Source organism: Dermacentor albipictus, chromosome 1 (genome assembly GCF_038994185.2).
Source record: "Dermacentor albipictus isolate Rhodes 1998 colony chromosome 1, USDA_Dalb.pri_finalv2, whole genome shotgun sequence".
In the NCBI taxonomy this organism is placed as follows: Eukaryota; Metazoa; Arthropoda; class Arachnida; order Ixodida; family Ixodidae; genus Dermacentor; species Dermacentor albipictus.
This window is the reverse complement of record NC_091821.1, coordinates 500,477,849-500,501,350: the sequence shown is the minus strand read 5'-3', so window position 1 is coordinate 500,501,350 and position 23,502 is coordinate 500,477,849. Positions and strand designations below refer to the sequence as shown.

The 23,502-nt window shown below is 42.7% G+C and overlaps 1 protein-coding gene across 4 annotated transcripts in view; it reads right to left on the bottom strand.

The window, feature by feature from the left end:
* LOC135909363 (tRNA (uracil-5-)-methyltransferase homolog B-like) overlaps nucleotides 1-23,137 on the bottom strand; it is a 92,063-nt gene extending 68,926 nt beyond the window's left edge. The window contains exons 1-5 of one of the 4 annotated variants that reach the window (XM_065441314.2): nucleotides 22,883-23,137; nucleotides 19,535-19,738; nucleotides 11,470-11,524; nucleotides 2,365-2,487; nucleotides 979-1,078 (exon numbers count right to left, since the gene is read on the bottom strand). In XM_065441314.2, the coding sequence (XP_065297386.1) occupies nucleotides 979-1,078; nucleotides 2,365-2,487; nucleotides 11,470-11,524; nucleotides 19,535-19,738; nucleotides 22,883-22,995 (595 nt within the window). In that variant the 5' untranslated portion in view covers nucleotides 22,996-23,137. Of the gene's footprint in view, nucleotides 1-978; nucleotides 1,079-2,364; nucleotides 2,488-11,469; nucleotides 11,525-19,534; nucleotides 19,739-22,285; nucleotides 22,390-22,882 lie in introns of those variants that run through there. The other 3 variants (XM_065441313.2, XM_065441315.1, XM_065441316.2) reach the window with 3 other exon arrangements.
* Between the last annotated feature and the right edge of the window lie 365 nt (nucleotides 23,138-23,502).

Sequence of the window (23,502 nt, the reverse complement as noted above, 5' to 3'; positions counted from 1 at the left end):
GCCACTTGAGAATTTTGCCTGAAGTAAATAATCACTGAAAAAGGGAGAAAGACCACAACCCACTTCATGGCCACATAGTGGCACTGCGAACATTTCCCAGATGTTTACATTTCAACTCTTTCATATCAAGAACACACTTAGTCCATACTACCGTCAACTCCCATTAACTTGACCATTATGGAACAGCAAGATTTCTTTGAATTATGCGAAATGTGGAATTAAGAGCAGCAAAATAAATTAATTCAAATCTTTTTTATTGCTTGAAGTAGTCTGTAGTGTATTTTTTTTTCCCTTGCTCTTGAAGTGTGACTCAACAACCATGAGGCATAGAGCCCCAACACGTTTAAACCGTGTCTCAGTGTGAGACGACACAATACAAGCGGCAACAAATTGATTCATGGGCAGAAGAAGCATTGGCCACTAAAAAATAAAAATAAATTTGCATAAGACAGCTTCAAGTCTAGAAAAGCAGTAGCATCAATCGCCAAAATTCTTGTGTTTTCAAGCTGATAGTAACCGCTATGCGTCACACTGGGTGCTGGTGCGGGTTAGAGGGGATTGAATTAATCACAGCAGCATGCTTTCGAGTTCAAACCAAACAAGTTTTACTTTCATGGCAATGTGTGGTTTCTCGTTGGGACATCTCAGTGCGCTCAAATTAAGTGAAGAGTCAAATTAACCAAGGTCAAATTAACAGGAGTGAACTATACTGAATTTCGCAACATATGCGTGCAATCACATTTGCCTAAGTGTGTATGCAACACATATTCTGATTTTGAGGCATTGTCTTGGTGCACACATTGTAAGTGCAGTGCCCAAAGGGAATAGCACATTTTCTTAACCCTAGCAAGCACACCTCATTTGAAGTAAACAAAACAGTCTGAGGAAGTATGTGAGGAATAAACTCAAAGTTAAACAATCCACATTTATTCGTAACAGCTGGGAGTCACTTGCACCGAATGCAGCAGGTGAACTTACCACCAGGGCTGCCAACAAGGAAGCCCACAGTCTTGGGCTCGCCACTGGGCCCTCGACGGATAGAGAATTCGTCCTTGTTGCGGTAGCCTTCTATTATGGGCTGCGAGGAGAACGGTATGCAAAAGCACACTCTGATTGCACCACTAAGGCATGGAATTCTTTAGGTGTTAGAGCAGTAGAAAAGGGGCTACCCACTACGACTATGAAAACGCAAGAGGTACTGAAACTGCAAAAAGAGATCACAGTCATGTGTTGGTTCAGGTCCGAGAGAAAGAGATGATGAAAGAAAGCAGAAGGCAATACACCAACAGTAAGAGCCGTACTTAAATGAGTTTGTGCAATGCAAGTGGACACCACATTATGCACACTGGCTTCCAACTATTTCATTTAAGAATCATCAAATCAACTTTTACATATGCAGACATGTTATTAAACAACAAATACATATCAGAAACTACAATTTATTTAAAACAAATACTTAAGCTAGGGACGCTCATGCAGAGATCACCAGCTTTCCTTATATGTGCTGCTTGAACTACCTCTCTTTCTGTTTTCTGCATGTCTCTGCATGAAACATGCAGAAAATGGGTCGCTCATGTTTGCTCATGTTGCAAAAACAGACCTCACTCATGTTCCTTTATGTCCTGTTTATTTGTGCTGCACAATCTAAGCTTTCAAGAACAACATACAAACCAGCCTGTGAACAAATCCTTTGCAAACTTACAACCCTGAATGTTGTGTGGCATCATACCAATCAAGCTACAGTTTTGCTGACCCTTACTGCACTTTCATGAACATGCACCTGTAATGAAGAATTAAAGCTGCTGGCCAGCGCTGCTTCAGTTCGTGGTTGCAGGGTTAGCAAACTGTGAGAAATCAGACATCACGAGATGTCATCAACATTACAAGGCAACTAACTGGCTTGTATATGATTTTTACAGCATCTGGAGCACTAAGACCCCTAGATCCAGAGTGCTCACATAGCCTGCTTCTTTTAGCTCTTGCCACTAGTCTGTACGCAAGCCAATAGATCTGCTCTCTGCCATGGTGGCTCAGTGGCTGTGGTGTTCTGCCGTCGCAGTATGTCGTGCAGGAAGAAAGTGTTCTTTGGAGAAAGCACATTGATAAGACTACCAAGAGGTGTGATTTAGCAAATGACACTAAAGGACATATGTCCTGGTCAAACGCCAACCACAGGATTTATTTTTTATTTATTTCTTGCACATGACTGTGGGCATGGGTTCATGATTAGGCATAGAACGCATGCTGCATCAAAATGTTCTCACAGCACACATACTAGGCGCATTTAAGTGTGCCAGGCAAGTGGCAGGCATGCATGACAGTGCCGTCCCGCTTTTGCCTCAATGTGGGGTCGCAGGTGCTCACCGAGGGTAGCACGGGACGCACGGGGCAGGGCAGGCCGTTGGGGTCCTCAGGAAATGAGACCTCAACTTTGCGCAGCTGTTGGCCCAGACGCCGGAGGTGCCTGCTCATGTCCTGGTACTTAAACTGAAACATTTCACATTCTCTTAATAATCTATGTTCCAGCGCTCATAAAACCACTAGCAAGCATCAAAATGCTCCTATAAAGGCTCATATAATGGGTGTCCCCTCACCTTTTTAATACAACTGGTAATTTCTAATTTCTTTATTCTCATGGGATCATCATAAAACCTAAGTTTACCTACAAATTATACAGGTCCTTTCATATTAAACTTACCAGTAATATTGATAGAAACGCTACACTAGCTACAAAAATACAGCATACTTCTGTTAATTCGACTCCAGTAAATTTAATCCCAGCTGGCAGCCATGCACTTCTATGGGCCCAATTTTTCTTTATTTATATCCTAAAATTAGCTTTCGTCAGATAATTCGAACTTGACCACTTAGCATGCAAGCACCTAACCTGATTATCATGACTATACTGCACTTCAGGCATCAGGTGAGGACCGAGAGACTTATTGCAGTAACTGTAATTGTGCCAAACTGTTCTTCATATAGGCTCAGTACGTATCCGATGAAAAAAGTTTTAATCCTTAAAAACAAACAAACCATTCTATACAGCTGCTAGTGCATTTTTTATTAATTTTCTGTTCGCTGTTTTTCTTTTCCTCTTCTTTTTTAATTTTTATTTTCGGCCTGTCGCAGCAGTGACACATGCGTGCTCGCATTAGCAAACCCTGCTGACGCACAGCAAAGCATTGACGGAACGCACAGAGTGATGAATTTTTATGGCCAAACTTTTTGCATAGTTTCTACAGCGTTGCACGCAATATCTGAAACAGAGTACAATTGCCGGAATCATGGCACAGCAAAAGACAAAGGATGACAGAAAGCAACATAGAAAGGCGCATGTACATATAATATAGTGCGCCTGTGTGTTTTGCTTGTGTCATCCGTCGTCCTTTGCTGCACCACCATTCTTCTGATTAATTGTGTACCAACTAGCCTAGCAATGGGTTTTGTTTATCTATGGTAACCCTGATAGTGACCCCTTTAGTGGCAGCATCTGTCTCCATGGAGCTTAGGGGAGAGTGAATGCAATGAACACATATCATAAGATCTCTCGTCAGAAACATCTGTTTTTGGCCTGCCATAGGAAGAGTTTCAAGCAATAACCATAGCTCACATTATCTGATTACAGTATTCACCCGATTCCAATGAGTACCTCCTTATTTTTCTCTAAAGAAAAATGAGTTGCCTGAGCGGTGCTATATTGCAGGAAACCAAAACTGCCTTCGCAATACCAGGCAAAGAAATAAAATATGTTCCTCATCTGCCTCAGACTATGGCTAACACGCCCATGGCTAGATCTAGTACACATAAATACCCAATTAAGTGGATCGACTGATGGCTGTCACTGTAGCACAATTGGTAGTGCAACGCCCACTTAATGCAGAGGTTGCGGGTTCGTCTCCACCCAGCGACAAGTTATCGTTTCGTTCACTTTCCCTTTTCCTCCTGATTTTCTACATTTCAATTTCAACCACAGCTTATTAACCCTATGTTTTCCTTAGCTTCATTGCCTGTTGGCCTCATACGGTCGTGATTAACAAAAATCTCGCCTTTTTTTTGTCCTTTCTTCGTGCAGTTAAGGTGACTTTAGGAAACCAGCTGCCATTGTGATGGCTGCGCGTTAGATTTATACTTTGCTTAAGAGCTCTAATATCATTTCCACATTAGTTTCATATTTTGGACACACAGAACATGGATATGCACGTTTGTTTTGGGGGAGCATTAGAGTCAGGCAAATACTGTCATATGAATCAGCGGTGTGTTTTGGTGTTTTCATGCATCTTGTTTAATTCAACCCGCCAGGCAATTTGGTCAATTTCGTCAGTCTATCAGGGTTGAATTAATGGAAGTCAACTGTAGTTGCTTGCTTAGGTGATTTGTGTGCCTTGTCAAACACATTTGCTGCGAAATTGTAGAACTGGCAAAATTTATAACAAAAGCTTGTTTTTAAATTTTTCGTGATTTATAGTAAGTTATTAATTTTAATATGATCTTATTCGAAGATGTTGTTTGATTCTTCAGAGGACTTTTGTTCTCAGTTATTCATCATCAATTTGGCTCAGGCTAATTTCATATTCGTAGGTGGGAGTCTTGACACAAAGACAAACCCCCTATCACGCAGCTTATCATGGGGCAAAAAGGGAAGTCAGTCTTGCTTTTACGAGCAGAGATATCAAGCACAGCTGTTATCAGCTTCACCAAACTTCTACAATGGCATGCTGCAGAATCCCCTGCCTCATGTTGTGGACTTATCTCTGCATTAAGACCCCCACCTCTAATTGCAACATTGCCGCACAGCATGTAAAATTTGAGGATGAATACAGTTGCTGAACGACTTTTAGACTGGCAAGAGGCCGCAAAACATCCTAATAAGTGAGCAATCTGGAAAAAGAAAAGAAGTTTTGTTGCCCTCTACAATGCCAGTGGTATGGAAAATTGACCTATTTTGCCGTCTACTGTGCTTCATTGAAATAATATACACTTGAAGTACTGCAAGGAAAAAAATTTGAAAGAACTGCTGGCTCTCCCGTAATCAAGAGTAGATGTAAGCATGAAATGGCTACAGGCAAAGCAGACTGGTTGGAGATGATGCTAGCCACCATTTTAAAATGGTTACTGGCCTCGAGGGCCACCACAGAAGAGACCGGCACTGCTATCGCTGTGACGTAGTAAACGACATCACGTGACTCGCCTTTGCTGCTGCCAGCCATGCCAGCACTGCTCGCTGCCTTCCATCCTAAAGGCAGTAATTTTGTTTATTGTTTCAGCATGGTTTACTGCTAGGTTCCGCTGTGCCGAATGTATTCGACAGAGCCCAGTGCAAGTTTTCATGCGCACCCCAAAACCAAGCAGCAGCAGGATGCACGGTTGATAAAGCTGAGAACGGGGAAGCAGCCCACCATTCATTAGCACATGTATAGCAAGCACTTCTGTGAAGAAGATTTTGTGTATGGCATTGGAGCTAAGATATTCGGTTAGTACGATGTGGAACTTTCCGGGACTGTAGTACATATTAGAATTTACAATGTTTAATCGCGCCAGGCTGGAAAAGACGGTGCCTTGTTCCTGGAGCAGTGCCATCGCAGAACCTTCCTGTCCGGCCCTTGGACCGTCCAAAACACACCGCACTTCGCCAGAACCGGGGGCTGGAGATAAGCTCGCGACTGATTTACGGCTCCCTTACGCACAACGTGCAATGCAGAACCTGACAGTTTGCTAGCCTTTGTGAAGCGCTCGGTGTGATTTCATTACGTAAAGTTTTTATTGCAAGAGCAATTATACGGACATTCCAAGCACATTTCAGCCGTTGCCATTGCCGTGAAGTTGTGTGTAAAATCCAAGGACTATAACACCGTCACTGCACAAAATTACGCAAAATTGCCACAGGACTGACTGCTCAAGGCACTTTGCGTGTATTCGCTGGCTTCTTTCATGCTCTGAAAAACGCTTTTATGTAGCACGTATTGAACAACAGCAAGCTGCATCAGCAGTTTTTCATGTTGCTCTACAATTTTCTCATTGATGCTTCTAATCAAATTATAATATTTTAGAAGTCAATTAATTAAGACTAATTATCTAATTAGGCAGAATATGTCCTCATGCTGTTCCATTACGCTGCATATTCGAATGTGGTCAGCCTCACACACTGCCTCTCCTTCTGTTAGCAGTCGTGATGTGCTGAACTGCTGGTCAACGAATCGGTTGATGCTAGGGACTGTCAGAGTCACTGAATATGAAATATGGTGATCGTAATTAAGATTCGAGCAAGCGATGTACACTGGGCTTACAGCGTACTCACTTGATATTACATCAGTGAAAATACCCTGCACACAGAAGCACAAATAGAGGAAGCACAAATTGAGGACACAAAAAATACAATCGGTTGAAGTTCCACTTATTAAAATATATTGATGATAAATCATCGTCCTGCGATAATTCTGGCAAAAGTGGAACGCCGCACTCACCATGACGAATGCTGCAACAGTACTGTTATTGCGCCAAGAGCGCATATGGCTACCTTTATTAAAGGTCATGCGAACTTAATAACGAATATCAAAGCATCATATGCATCAGAAATTTTATTACACGCTTAAAACTAGGGCGAAGCGTTGCTGTCATGTATAACAACCATTGCAAATTGAAATCGTGCCTCTCGGCCACGCGCCGCATGCACAAAAGCAAGAAATAGGTGCGCGCAATCACACTTGCCTCAGTAAATATAAATATAAAGGAGATGTGTGAGTGCTTCGAGTTGTAGATTACTAGGTAAATTTCACAACAGCTCCCATATATACGAGTGGCCTCTTCACGCTCATCGTCCGTGGCGCCGCGTGCACACACTCTGACGAGAGAGGACGATGGCGTACGTCAGCTGGCTAAGTACCTTTGTAGGCCTGCACACCAGGTTGTTTTGCAGCTAAGATGCACACATTCAACGCTTGCAACCCGAAGACAACGGTGGCTGAATGAGCTGAGCCACTGGAGACGTCGAACACTTCACAATCGGCATCATGTGATGACGTTTTCTACGTAACAGAGAGATTCCGGCAGACGGCGCCATGCTATGTCCTCGGCGCCAATAGTGCATGTTCATAACGGCACACCCCACCGCATCACACCATGCTGTGCACTGGTCAATATGGACCCGACTGTTTTCTTGTCACAGACAGTGACAGGAAACAATTGCGCCCATATGGTGTCTTTTGCTGCATGTGGTGCCGCCGCCTTCAACCGCTTTTTTTTCTTCCAATAGTGCAGCACGCTCAGTGTCTTTCACTACTTTTCCTTCTTGTCAGGTGGAAGTGGTCGGCTGCAAATGTGCGGCCTTAGGTAGGTGGCCTCGGTCCGTGGCGGTGTTGTCCCCTTGGCAAACGGCCACATGATCCTGGCATTCTTGGCACAGTCAAGCAGTCTTCTGCTCTGGCGTATAATTCACTAAGCGATCGGTTTCCGGAAAACGCTTCCTACCTCTACTTTCATTGGGCTGCACCTGCTCGGCTTAAGCTTTTGTGATGGCAACCTCCCTGAAGTGAAGAGTGATGCAGAAGCGTATGTGGCCCCAACGCGACGCAGGCCTGAGAGCTTACTGAGCCAAAATGTACCTGTTTTGAACTGAACCTCGTAAGTCTCCTCTTGGCCAAACAACCATCCGCGGCACACCTGATGCTGCCGGCTTGGCCACGCAGAGTGGCACCATCTCTCAAAGCAGCACAAAACCCGCGCCACGTATATCACAGACTGCTGGCAGTGAAAAGAATGCAGGCAACCTTCATCTCAGCACCAAAATATGATAATCAGGTTATGGTACCCTGTACTTGCCTTTTGAACATCGCTATTGGAAATTGCAAACTGAACTTCAGCGTACTAGAAGTAAAAGCTTGAGTGATATGATGAACAAACATTAGGAAGAAATTGGAAGCAATATTTTTTTTGTAAATTGTTTGCACAGTAACTAGTGTATGTAATGTGGTATTGGGGGCCAGAGACCACATTCTTTAAAGTTTTGACTAGTTGCCCGGATGATCCCATTCTGTTCTCGCAATGATGCCTGGATGTTCTCGTTTCGTTCTCACTCCATTCTCGTCTTGAGTGCCCAGATAACAGCTCTGGATTTTGGCTCAAGGTCTCTCGAAGATCACCCACAATGGGAACTAAAAGCATTTCGTGCTTAATAGTGAAACAACCACATGTAAGCAAAAACACGGCCTAAAGGATGTGTGTGACTCAAGGTTACAATGAAGACGTTCTGAGGTTTCTTTACTTCTAACATGTAAAATCTCTCCTGCATAACTGCGCATTGAATCATGTAAAAGTTCTTTAAAAATTACAACCACAGTGGATGCACATCAAGTTGTGCAGGGTTGCAAGGAATGTCCATGCTAATATCAAATTATGGGCCAGCTGTTGTGAAGGAATTTAGAGGGGATTTATGTATATCAAAGGAAATTTGTAAAGTGGCACCATCAACAATTATGCTAAGCAATGTCCAATCAGACATTATCCAAGGCTTCTTTTCAATGCAACAGCCTCCTTGAGTGAGCTCTGTGCCATGCTAGTTTGAGTAAAACAAAACTGCTGCACAAACAGATCAACACAGCAGCAGTACATTGGAATCTCCACTGGAGAGAAATGTAAAAATAGAGTGAAAACAGCAAATGACAGCAGGTTCATGGCATCAGCTATATCCATGGCTATGGCCGCTCTGTTGACTGTCGGGATGATGATGATTGCGTGCTTTAGGTTTGGTTCCGAGTTTCACTAGAGAGCTTTACTAGTTTTACTACATCTAGTTTTACTAGATCGAGTTTCGCTAGCATGAACGGAATGAAGCTTCCATTCTTCTGCTTCTTTAGCACAGGCTAGACACAATTTTCGACTAAAATGGCATTTTGGAGCAAGATGACACAGAAGACTGCTTTTGGCACAATTGGCGCAGCTGTTCCACCACTGAATGCAGCTTTTTGCACACAAGACGAGGGCAGAGAAGAGGCTAAGAAGACACACGAGCGCAGACTTACAGCAATGTTTTACATTGAAGAAAGTGACCACATATATGGCAACTTCTGTGGCACAGCACGTGTGGGCCACTCGCAGAAAATTCCTGTCTTTACACAAGAAGGATAGCTCCTTTGAACTGTGGGTCTAACCATGTTGGTCAGAGCAGACAATGTCTTAATGACAGGCTTCGGGAGCATCACCACAATGTCATAGAAACGAGAGGGGATTTTTTTGGATGCACACTATATAAATTGCACACATAATCACCCAAACACCACAAGAAAGGTCACGTGTAAACCAGTACATAGTGCTTGTTCAATTGTCAGCAAAAATCGTAATCAGTTAACCCCCAAGGTCATCGAAGCAGAACTGATTGACAGGTTTGGTGACACCTGTGTGTCAAAAACGTCTATCGTCCTTTACAGCAAGGAGCTATCCTTCTTACGTAGAAATAGGAACACGGAAAAGCTGCAGTACGTGCTCTCTCGATTCTCCCTCGCGACGTGCACCATCCCTCCCCCTGACTCGTGGGAAAGGTATCTGATGTGCGAGGAGGAAATCGCTCTCGCAAAGGTATAGAAGCGCATCACCAAGGGAGACTCTCTCTCTGGTGCCCTATCCTCGGACCTGCTAGATACGGATACCTGCAGCAACCCATGAGTGACCTCGGCGCCCGACTATCATGTTAAATGATGCAAGCCCATTTATTACTTAGTACAGAGTTGACTTCCCTCTGCAAGTGTTACTTTTTGCTTGGAGCAAAATTCAAGAAGCACTTAGTTATCCCTATTGGATGAATGCAAAAGCATTGCGACCACCGCGCAATGCTTAGACATTATGCCACAAAGCATTATGCCACCAAAGTTCGAGGGTTCGACTCCCAAGAAAGGTTGTGGGTTCAAGTGCCTTTATTAACTCTACGTTAATTCACTAATTCATTGTGCCTTAATTAACTTCACCTTAACACCAAAGGCCGTGGGTTCAAGTGCTTTAATTAACTCTACCTTAATTCACTTTGACTAAATTAACACCAAAGGTTGTGGGTTCGACTTCCCCTAAAGGTCAAGTGTTCATAGCCTTTCTGGACCATTGGTGGTCACACGAACTACGCCGGATTTTCCGCCTCAAGAGCCGTATAATGCTTTCACATTAAGAGGAAGCTTTAGCTCGGGTGCTCCTATCTAAATACATGTAAAAGGAGAATTCATTTTTCTCGGCAACCACTGCACCAAATTTGACGAGGTTTGTTGCATTTAATAGAAAAACTTAAAATCTAGTAACTGTTGGTTTCAAATTTATGATTTAGGTTGTCAATTTTTACATTAAAATTTGGCAAAATCGAAAATTTTCAGGAAACGCAACTATCAAGTTTACTACTCAGTAAGTCAGCAATGGAAAGCGATATCACAATTCTGTAAATTGCATCTAATAGTACATCTAAAGCAGACAAAATTGATCTGTTACACATGAATCTAAAATAATTTAGTAATATGAAAATGCAGCTTTTGGAGAACCCTCGTACACAATGTAATGAATTCACGTAAGATATAAATTGACGCATCGAATTTGTCTGCTTTCAATGATCTAATGCATGCCATTTACAGAACAGCGACATCTGTTCATGATGCAGAGCAATTAATTTTTTAACTTCATGCTTCTGTTTTTTAACACTTTCAAATTCTTGAAAATTCGTTAAAAAATTCAGGTCTAAATTGAAATTCCGCTTTTCACAGTCACTAGAATTTAAGTTTCTCTCTAAATGTAACAATTTTCATTAAAATTAGTCCAGGGGTAATGTCAGAAAAGTGTTTCTGCATTTTACATGTATTTGAATAAGCCGCATTGGAGCTGGACCAAAGCTAAGGCTTCCTCTTAATAACCGCTGTTAGAGCTCACACCGCTGGTTGCCTTATTCACCCGAACCCAACATAGCTGCAATTAAACACACAGTGTGCGGCTAGATCTAATCACTGTGCATGGCAGAGCATACCCCCACAACCTCTGGAACAACGATATGGATGAATGCAAGGTGTTTTTCACATAGAAATCACAGGAAGGATGCTACTGCCTCGACATTCTTTTTGAAGGACCTCTTGACCTTTCAGCTAAAGAGCAAGGTCAAAGGCTGCTGCCAGGATGCAGCACTGAAAGCTGAGCTTATGCTTCACCAGAAATAGTTACCCTTTGTTTGAAACTAGAACAAGATGTGACGCCTCCTACTTACACTCTCAGAAACTTCAACAGATACAAACAATAAAACACTACCAACACTGACAGCTACAACAGCTTATCCTTTGACATTGCTTCCTTCAATTGCAAGACAGTTTCACCAGAGGTTAACGAGTGTTGCCAAGTACATTTGTGAAATAACCCAACATTCAGTTGAAAAAGATGCTACATGACACTACGTGCCCAGACCCAGGAGATGAGGGGTGGGGGGCAAGACACATTGAAGCGCACAGGGATAAAGCTCACCATCAGCTGTTTCCTGTAAGGATGTTGCCACAGCGGTGTCACGGAATAAGCCAGCCTGCGCAAATACATGTCACACTCAATGAACCAACAGCTCGGAGACATGGTACACACACAATAGGTGCACTTGGCTGTTTGGTGTCATGTGTTAACTTTACCACAAAGGCACTAGTTTAGGGCCAAGGCTCGGGAAAGTTTCCGAGTCTAGTCCGAAGCTTGTTATGGACTCCATTGGAAGTCAAGCATTCCAGAACAGTGATGTTAAATAAATAGTTCAGGCAACGAAGATACACCGATGAAAGGTTGCCATGACTGCAGTTTAGCGCACAAGCCACCATCTAGACCAGCAATGACTTGTGATGATGATGGTAACTTTTTTTTTTAATGCTGCATTTTGCATAGTTAAGACATTCGGCAAAGTGCGGGGTTAAACTATGATTTTCAGAAGAAATACAAACTTTCACATTTGGTTTGTTTGGGACTTCTAAATATATGAATAAACAACTCACCAAGTTTGGTTATCATATATCCGACAGAAAAGAAGCAAATGAGCTTTACCTTTTTCCCGGCCGAAAGCCCGTATGAATGCTGTTTTTAAAATGTGGCCGTAGAGCGCGGGAAAGGAGCCAGAGTCCATTCAGTGATTAGGAAGTTTGTTATTCCCACTTTCAAGTGATGAGAGACCTTTCTGTTGAAAGTATTAAAAAACGCGCAGGAAGAGAGGAAAAAATAAAGGCATGTCATTGGTCACGGTGAGGCCGGATTGCCTGCAAAACCGAAAAAACCGAAACTGAAACTTGGATTGGTGGAAATGTAATTTGTGCCTTTTCATTTTCCCCGCACGTGAGGTTTTTGTGTCTAGCCTTGTTTTCATATTGCGGCACATGTAATTTTTGTATTATAATGAATTTTTTTAGTTGTTTGTGATTGGCAGGTGATGGGTGGTGTGGTGGAATATGGCCACCACAATGTCTACAGCGCAGAAAAGCCTGGAAATGTGAAGATGCATCACACAACAGAAGCAATGGATGCTAAGCAGCATCGAGGTGAAGGAGAAGCTCTAGCCTATGCAGCAGGGGCATTCGATTAAACACCATTGCCTAGAGAATAAAATCACATGTTACGAAATCTCAATTTCTTTTAAGTTGGCACTTTTTGGCCAATTCGCATTTTCAGAAAAACAATTGTTTTGAAACTACAATGATAAAGGCTGTTTGCAAAATTGTTTTTAGGCTGAAAATTTCTGTACAACAAAAGTATCGATGTCTTGAATTTCTGAATTGCTTCTATCAAGAAAAAAAGGCCTAACATGTGGATCACAGCAAAACAAAAGAAAAAAATATGTAGTCTTCAAGTGATATGGTTTCTACAGAAAAAGGCATAAAATTGCAAGTGGGTGCCACTATACTGTAATATAGGGCGTCAAGAAGATATCTGTTCAGTAAAATGTTATTGTTAACGTTTAAATGTTAATGTTTAAGTGATAGTTTTCCTAAGGTAACATTCACTTGCTCAATAGGACATGCATAACCTTTTTTTCATTTGCCCTAGGGTAATGAAATTTACTACATGTTCTAATGATAAGAAGGCAAAGCTTCCTGCTAAATTTGTTAAAATCAGCATACCGGTTCAAATGTTTACCTTTCATCCCCACATACCCCCTTAAGACTGAGTGGCTTTCACAAATCATTATCACAGCATGTTGGCTGACTGCTCAGCGGTACCATTAGTTGACGTACAAAATGTGAAAGCATTATAATGGAATGGAGACAACGTTCACAAGAAATTCTGTTGCCAACCCCAGTCTCACAAGACTGCAAGAAAGCAATATGAAGTTTGAAAAGTGCACCACAAACACAAGTATTGTCATCACTTGCAGCTACAGCTTGTAGACTGTCTGTGACAGTGGCTTCTGCCCAAACAATTTTGCAAAGTCATTCTTATTTGTTACGTTCTGGGCAAATTTAGTAAGCACAGGGTGGAAAAGCTTAGTCAGGATCATCCCGAACAACTTCTCAGGACGGTTTGCGCTTGAATACTTGAAGACTTCACACTGATGCACCACTCAAGCACCGTTTTTACCAATGTCATGCACCAAAAATTGCAATCTAGCATAGCATCCATGATCAAATCACACCGATCAAACGCCAAAAAAAAATTATTAGTCTGAGCTTTCAGGATGCGGTACGCAGTCGATGATGCTTCCCCTGCACATTGAACTGAGGCCACATTAATCCTGTGAATGTCGGTGACGATGAACAGAACAAGAAAGCTGGCTGATTCAATTTCTTTTAGCATGCAGTGCATGAAGGTATGAAGCTCCCGACCAATGCAGTTCTGTATATGAAAGCAAGTTACTGGAATTCTATAGCAAATTACAAGTCTGTTTACTACAAAGCACAACACCAAATTTGCCAGGACAGGTTCATCTGTACTTTTCCTGGGAAAGATATGCCCCTTGTCAACTTCACAGATGAAGTTGACAAGGGGCACGGGAGAGTGGCAAAAATGCTGTCGCTCACGAATCCCTTTTTCTTTCATGTGCAGCTTGCCGCTCTAATTGGCGCGTGGCTTTCCCTGCTTCCCAGTCGACCAAGTGTTCCTTTATCGTCACCTGTGCTTAACTCAAGACCACCCCCCGACAGTCACGGCTGCAATCAGCGAACATGACTGGTTCGTCCTACGTGACCTGCGCAGTGCTTTTGCATTGCCCTCAAGCAGCACATCGGAAACACCAGCGCCATCACTCCACAGCAAGCCCTTAAAGGACTGGCGTCGGCTGTCCGCCTTCAGTGGGCACGGGAGAGCGGCAAAAATGCTGTCGCTCACAAATCCCTTTTTCTTTCATCTGCAGGTTGGTGGTACTTCATCTCTTAATTCTAAACGATCGAACAATCTTTGCCTGCTGCTGCTCCCGTGCCCCAGTGTGCTTTACGATACTCTGTGCGAATGCATTTTTGTTGTGAAACTTTTACTGCTCTGCGGTGATATAGAAGAAAATCCCGGTCCGCTAAACGCTGACTCTAGCAAATCACACAAAGAATTGCTTGACGCCATAGGAGCCCTTTCAACGAAATTCGACAGTCGCCACTCAGAGGTGATGCATGCATTTGCTGAGCTAAAAGAAAACCAAGAGTAACTTTCACATACAGTCGCAGATCTTGCATGCAGATTGGCAAATCTTGAATCTACTGTCGAATTTCTTGAAACGGCACTACCTACAGCAGATATCAGTAGTTCTGCTGCCTAGGCCGTTAAGGCTGAAAGTATTGCGTTGGCCTCGCGTCTTGATGATCTAGAGGATAGGTCACGGCGACATAATTTACTGTTTTTTGGCATCCCAGACGGCGTTTCCGAGACTTCGACACAATCGGAAGAGCATATCTGTGAGCTTCCCTTACGTCATTTAAATTTGTGTATCACAGATGGCATGGTGGAAAGGGCACATAAGTTGGGTGCTTATGTTGCAAATAAAACACCAATCATCGTGAAGTTTTCTTCCTTCAAAACCAAAGAAAGTATTCTCTCACAGAAATCTAAATTGAAAAGTACAGGTGTTTCTATTAGCGAAGATTTCTGCAGGGCAACGCGTTTGACACGAAAAAAACTTCTCGAATTTGACAAGTATAGCGGCCAGCCTTTTTCACTTCGTTTAATTAAATTAGTCATCAACAATAAAGCCTACATATACAGCGCGGTCACTGACACTGTTTGTGAACTGGTACCCCCTGGAGAGGTGCGTGCAGCTCCCACTCGCAAAGCACCTGCTAACCCAGCGCATGACAGATCGGCGTAGCTATCTCCCCTATCTGCAAATGGCGCTTCAATCTTTTTCACCAATGCATGCAGTGTTCTCAATAAACGAACAACTTTATCATCTGGCATTGACGCATGCTCAGCTGACATAGTTGTCCTTTCAGAAACCTGGCTTTCGGCAAAAATAAGAAACGGTGAAATTTTTGAATGTGAAAAAAGCTACAAGATCTACCGATACGACCGTGATGTTCGTGCTGGCGGGGTTGTTCTAATTGCTGTGAATGATCAACTTTCTTCATCTAATGTTCCAGTAGTGTCTGCTTTAGAACTTGTGTGCGTACATATTGTTATTGATAACCGTGACTGCATTTTTTGTGCTTGCTATAGAACCCCAACAGCACCAACATCTTTCTGCGATGATTTACATGATGTTCTCAACAATCTAACAGTTCGGTATCCTACGTCACCTTTGTTTATTCTGGGGGACATTAATCTTCCTAATATTTTATGGAGAAGTGATTTCAGGTTCCATACCCTGACAAAAAGCTCATCCAAGGATGCACAATTTCTGAATATCTGTTCAGACTTTGACTTGTCACAGTTAGTAAATGAACCCACCCGTACAACTTCTACGTCATCTAACATCCTGGACCTTATTTTCACCACTGTGCCTGACCTTGTTTCTAAACTAGCTTACCTCCAAGGCGTAAGTGATCACTTGATTATTAATATCACGTTGAAAATGCATGTATCTACCACAAGACAATCTAAAATTATCATCGACTATAACCGCGCTGACATACCCTCAATTACCGGTGAACTGAAAACATTTACCAGCAACTACCTTACCAAATTTGATGAACGCTCTGTCGAAGAAAACTGGCAGCTCTACAAAAATAAATTCCTCGACTTAATTAACCGATATGTACCTCGAAGGCAGATTCCTTATGACTCACGCTCACCTTGGTTTAATAATTCCCTTAAGCGACTACGCGACAAAAAGAAAAGCATTTTCTGTCGTGCCAAAGAAAGCAATCTCGCCGATTGCTGGGATGCTTACCATAGTGCAGAAGCTGAGTAAATTTATGCTGCTACCAATGCCAAAAAAACCTATTTTAATGTCACATTGCCATCCGTCTTACTAACTAGCCCACATAAATTATGGAGTACTGTTGGCGACACGAAAGCTGACTCCATTCATTTAGTTCATGTAGATGGCAGTGATGTTGACGAAAACCAGTGTTGCACTGTGTTAAATGTGGTGTTTACCTCATTCTTTTGTGATAACTTTGCCAATTTAGCAAATATTCCTGATTCCTTGTTTTGTGCTATGGATCCCATATTATTTGATTGGGATGGTATTAACCGTTTGATTGATAATCAAAAGATCTCAGCTTCTGCAGGTCCTGATCTTAATAATTCAAAAATGTTAAAATGTACTGCATTATTTTCATCTATTATTCTATCTAAACTGTATACTCAGTCAGTGCAGTGCTCATCGCTTCCTTCAGATTGGAAAATGGCTAGGGTGGTTCCAGTCTATAAATCAGGTAACGCAGTATGTCCCGAGAACTACCAACCCATCTCATTAACCAGCATTCCATGCAAACTCTTAGAACACGTAATGTATTCTCACCTCATCGATTTCCTGGAAAGCAACTTGTTCTTCCATCCATCTCAACACAGTTTTAGAAAAACTTTTTCATGCGATACTCAACTTCTTTGTTTCACTAACGATTTGTTTGCCGCCTTAGATCAAGGATTCGATATTGACTGTATTTTTTTAGATTTTGCCAAAGTTTTCGACACCGTATGTCATAACCTACTTATCCATAAACTTAATCAGCTTAATATTGACCCAAATGTACCCGCCGTGGTTGCTCAGTGGCTATGGTGTTAGGCTGCTGAGCACGAGGTCGCGGGATCGAATCCCGGCCACGGCGGCCGCATTTCGATGGGGGCGAAATGCGAAAACACCCGTGTACTTAGATTTAGGTGCACGTTAAAGAACCCCAGGTGGTCGAAATTTCCGGAGTCCTCCACTACGGCGTGCCTCATAATCAGAAAGTGGTTTTGGCACGTAAAACCCCATAATTTTTTTTGACCCAAATGTGTTGTCTTGGATTAAACAGTTTCTTTCTAATCGAACTCAATATGTCACAACCAATAACTCTTCATCTGCTTTGTCAACAGTTACATCCGGAGTGCCACAAGGCTCCGTCTTGGGGCCTCTACTCTTCTTGATTTATATTAATGATCTCCCTAACTGTGTAAAGTCATCATCAATTAATCTGTTCGCAGACGATTGCGTAATATACCGAACGATCACTAAGCCTGATGATTCAGATAAACTGCAAGGAGATCTTCACAATATATCACTCTGGTCTAAAAAATGGCTCATGAAACTTAACAATAACAAGTGTAAATCGATGCTCATATCACATAAAACCAGCAATAGCAATCAGTGTCGATATGTACTGCATGACACTTCATTAGCATCTGTTAACGCTCACAAATATCTTGGCCTTCACATAACTAATGATCTTTCATAGAATATGCATACTAATTATATTACGGCTAATGCTAATCGTATGTTAGGATATCTTCATCGTAACTTTTCTACCGTTCCTACTTCAGTAAAATTGACACTCTACAAAACCCTAGTTCACTCAAAACTTGAATACGCATCTGCCATTTGGGATAACAATAAAGCATCACTAACTGTAAACCTTGAAGCAATTCAGAATCGAGCAGCTCGCTTTATTTCATCTAACTATTCCCACCATTTCAGTGTTACATGTATGAAAAAAACCCCGAATCTGCCATATCTTTCATTATGCCGCAAATGTGCTCGTCTTTGCCTATTTCACAAGGTTTATCACTCTAACCAGGTGCTCAAGAATCAACTTGTCACCCCACCTACCTACACTTCATCCCGTTCTGACCACAGATACAAAGTTGCCGTCCCATCCTCCCGAACGAACAAGTATCATGATTCTTTTTTACCCCGCACAAGTGCCGACTGGAACCACCTTCCTGCTTCCATCATTCAGATCACAGATGTATCTTCATTCAAAACAGCAGTCTACCACGTTATCGCTTAATGTTGCCTGCATACCTTTGTCTGCCTATTACATTGCTTTGTTATGTACCACTCCTTTCTGTAGTGCCTTAGGGCCTTGAAAGTATGTATAATAAATAAATAAACAAAAAGTGTATTTTTGCTGTACGTACATAAGTACAGCAGCCTGCTGCTTTATACTCATTTTATCCTTAATCCTGGGCCACCGCTTTATCAGGGCAAACAGGTTTTCTCACATTTTAGTAGGCTTCCAGACAAGCACACACTACCTTTGTGCATTTTTCACACACTGGCCAGGGCTTGCCGATGCTTTGACAGCGTGCCTAGGGAGGGTGCTGTCAGCCCAGAATGGGTCATCAAAGGAGCGCATGACAACATAGACGGCAACATTTTGTGGGATATTCTAGAAAGGGAAGGCTTAGGCGATGACTATCTAAAGCTTTTGAGAGAGTATTACCTAGAAGATATGCATTTGCTTTGAATGGGAAGGGATGACGAGCGAGGAGAAAGTTGATATCAACAAGGGACTGAGGCAGGGGTGCCCTCTATGCCCACTGCTCTTTTATGCGAAGCATATTACTAGAGCTCAACCCAGCTCCTCAGGCTTGGCGGTGTCGCCTTCAATACCACCTGACACCGTGACGTCACCACAGAGGAGAAACGGGGCTCCAACTCGCGCCGTCGCTCGCGGTGTCGCGGCGGTATATAAGCAGCTGCGCTTGCCTCTGCTAGACACTTACGAGGTGAGATGCCTCCTGGAGACAGACCTGCTCGTTGGAATGAGAAGCGAAGGTTGCGGCGTGCTACAGAGACTGCATGCATCGATTTGTGCCAGTAAGCGCTGTGCACATCGTGTTTAGTAGTAAATCGCCTCTTCTAGGTCGTGTTCAGTTTTTTAGCAGTAGTTTTGAAGGAAGGTTCATTTATAATGTACTTCCGATATAGCAAGCACATTTTGTGCAACAAACGTATTGTTGTATCCCCCCACCCCCCCTGGACTCAACTGTATTCATCACTCAATCTGTTTCACAAAGTTGCACCTGCTATATTAACCATTCCATAGAGCACATCGAACTGCTAATGACCAGATCAACAGTGAACATTAAGCATACCTTGGAGCTCGGGTTCAAAACAATATATTTCTGGTGCCATTAATTTTATGTGAAATAACTATGGCAGACCTGAGCACGAGTAAAGGCTGCACACACACGGCCAGTAGTGCATGCTCACTTGTCGTATTTGTTGCCCTCATCAATTCGAAACTTCTCACGCAGCTTCCTCAGGCGAGCTTCCTTGTTTTCCTTGGCTTTCTCCTGCAAATCTCTCTCCTTTGTAGAAGACACCACTGGAGCAGCCGGAGCCTTCTGCTGTTTTGGCTGAGTGGGTGGTTCCCTCGGCGGCACAGCATTGCTGTCATCGAACAGAGGAACCACTCTGCAAGCAGAAATGCCACGCTTAAAGAACATCAAAGAATCAAATATAAACACTTTTATGCAGGCTTTGAAAGCAGAAAGTGCAGCTGAACGACTGATTAACTGGACCAAGACAACACAAGGAAAGAGCAAAATAGCAATACATGCTTCAAATATTCCAACAACTGCATGCAATATTTATACACAGGGCTCAAATCGTGGCAGAACTTGCTTGCTATATTTTCAGAAATTGAACTTCACAGTTATGTTTTGGAAGAAAGAGATCAAATCTATTTTACAAATGGCTCATTGTGCAAGCCATCATCGCTGGTAACATGTCACATGGTGCAGAGATGTACAAGTTATTCAGAAAGACTAACAAAGCTACTGAGTACCAGGTAAAAATTAACTAGGTAGAGTGCTACCATAATTACTCCCTTTCAAAAAGTACTTGAGTAGAATACTAATTACTATGTAACTTGCAAGTCACATATATGGAAAATAATACGAGTCCAGCATTTTAACGAAATTGCATACCAGCCCTCAAAGTTTGTTGTTTTTCAAAATTCAAATTGCCCAGCTTACTCCTGTTTTACGAGTGCAAATTGTCACTTAAAGGCGTGAGAAAAAGTTATTGCTGCGGCTGCACATTTGTTATAAAAGGCTTTGAGAGTAAGCCTTCAGGAAGTTCATAGTGCCCAATGTGTTAGATATGGGTAAACGTCACCTGTTGGGGGGGCAAAAGAATTCACATAATCCATCTCGCTGGAGGCACCATGTTTTTTATTTACTTATTCGTAAACATATTTTCTCTCTTGCGCATGACACAGCTAAACGTTCTCCTAAGAACATTTGAACTATGACTTTATGGATAACAGTGCTCAATTGGATTATTCCTGTGTCCTCTTGTCCCTTCTCCTCCCCTACCTTGAACTACGGAACAAAGCGAAAGACAAGTGTGCAAAAAAGGCACACAACAACCACATGTAGCACTGACAAACAATATTGTTAGTCTGCGGTATGTGTGGTAGTTGTGTGCCTCTTCTGCATTCTTGTCCTTTGCACTATTCCCTAGTTCAAGATGCTCAACCAACTAGCCAACAGGTTTACTTTACTAGCCTCCTATCGCTATTGCTGCCCAATAGTCGGGTGTCGTTCTTAGGCCAAAATGTTGCATTATCAGGCTTCTGCTTTCACTGTCAACCACTCTTTCTCCGCTTCACCTTCATGCATATTTGAAGGCAGTGGTCATCACAATAATGCCTATTTTGTGGCATTTCATTTGAGAGCGCAAGTTTGGAAATATGAGGCATGAATATAACACAGCTCATTGCCACAGTCATACCTCCAATGCAATAGGGTGTTCCTAGAAGCAACACGACCAGTGTTGCAGCATCATGTTTCACGATATGCTGGAGCTTGTGCAGATTTATTATGGCTCAAGCAAAGGCAGTCAGTGATGTCCAAAGTCTAACAGATCAAGACAGAGGGCTCCATGCAATGGTGTTTGCATGCAGCCAACAGCGGACATAGTAGTACGATGCCTAATATTTCAAAGTACATCCCAGTCGTAGAAATCTTGCAGAAAGCACAAGTCAGGAGCAATGATTACGTTCATCCTTGCAAAATAAATGTGGTCCCTCCTTTGATATAAACTAATATGGTATCCTGTGAAATTTGTACCTACAATTTATGTATTCACGTGGACCAGTATTATGCTTGCAAAATGTAATTTGCAGAGCTGCTAAACTTTATTGTGTGACATTATTTTGTAAAACTCACTTTTTAACCACTTATACAGCACTATTGAGATACCATTTGACAAGGCTAGTGAGAGAACAACACTTGTGTGCCACGATGGTGGTTCGGAAACAATAAAAAAAATTTTTTACATTTAAATTTACACTCTTTTTTTTTCTTGTTGTTGTCCTCCGGAGAGAATAAGTTTGCTCGGTCGAAATATGTACACCTCAGAAGGGCAGCAGATTGGGCGAGTTGGTGTTGCATGGTAACAATAAAATTCAAACAGCGCTAAACAACAGTACCAGAATGAGGAGGAGACAAACACGGCGCTGATACAACTGATTTATTTGAAGTAAGAAGTCAACATTTATACGTACAAAACTGGGCACGCATGCACCCGGTCATACCTCGATGATCAGATACAAACTCCGGACAGCCAACATTCGCACGCGTTGTACCTGCCTTGCAATCTACCCTTTATGCAGCAATGCCATTTCTTTCGCTGACAAGATTAAAGATGTTTTGCTAACGCAACTATTAGATTTTCTGATGATATGAAATGCTTCAGCGACTTCTCTGTCTTCTCTGTTCGTGTTTGTCTCCTCCTCATTCTGGTCCTGTCGTTTAGCGCTGTTTGAATATTATTGTTACCATGTACACCTCATTTTGTTCCTGCAGAATTTCTAATCTAACACAAACCAATACACTTAATGACTACTCGCTGCCCCCAACATTGCAATACACAATATTCCATACCAAGACCAGCTAGCTGTGCCTTGCCAACAACTGCAAACTTGTCTTCACTTTCTTGCAACAGGCTACACACATTTTACGCTGAAGTTCACCTTTACCTTAACCGTCGTCATTCCCCATGCATACGATTTCTGTTGTCTCGACAGGCTTTTCATGACAGCTAGGCGCAGCCGAAGGCGCTAGGCGTGATCCCACAACCTACAGCTCACTACCGAAAATTAATTACAGTTGCTGACTCGTAAAAGTTATTGCAAGTTTCCAGATTTAATTACTCACAAAAACAACAAATATAAGTTGGTCCAGTATTGTACTTCCTCACTACAGGTTCTTTTCGTGTTACGAGCCACAAGAAGCATTTAAGCAACCTCCACGCAGGTACCCAAAGCAACTACGTAGGTTGTGTACAGCGGCTAAGCTTTGTAACACGCCTGTTGATTGATGTAGGGGCAAATTAAGCACTTCACAACAGATACCACTACAAGAAAAAAAAAATCCTGTGACATTTTACTAATTAGAGCGCGAAACCATCATGACGAAAGGGAAAAAAAAAATTATGCAACGCAAGCTCTCAAGTCAGGTTCTTTCTTACACCAATATTTCCGCGCTTTGACAACCAAAATGAATGGGTAAAGCTAAATTTGAAACGTTGCGCCTCGCCTGAAATTCTTACCTTCGCGCCGCCGTGCGAAGCCAACGCTCTACGTGCAACCGCGTGTGTGTCTTCCCGCAAGAAAGCTCACCGACTGTCCTCATAAGAACGGACAGCCTATTCAAGGAGTCCATGTTCGTCAAAATGCTGGCGCGAAGCTACAGTTGAGTACACATTCTAAACTCGACAGCCGAGTACGAGCAGACGGTACCAGACGAAAACACGCACCCGTTACCCAAACACTAGAGTGTGCTAGACTACGGTCGAGTGGCCTGAACGGCGCTCCCTATGGGCGCTCTCTCGCCGAGGCGCCGCGTGTGGAAAAATTTTGCGAGGGCGCTGCAACCGAACTGCCATTGGGGTGGAGACGCGCTTCGCGGCACTTTCAACGCTGCGGGCCCTGAGACAGATTGCGCGCTCACGCTTTAATATTAGTGCTTTATTTTCACTGCAAACTGTATTAACACCCTTTTGCATCGTATGTACATTGAAGGCATGTCTCATACCACACGACGTTGACGACGTCTTCAATTTTGCTGTCGTTGTCAAGTGCGTCGTCTGCTAGTGAGCGCGCGTTCATTGCGTGGACGCTGGCGGATTGGATTGGACAAACTTTAATAAAGGTCCTGCTGGACGCATGC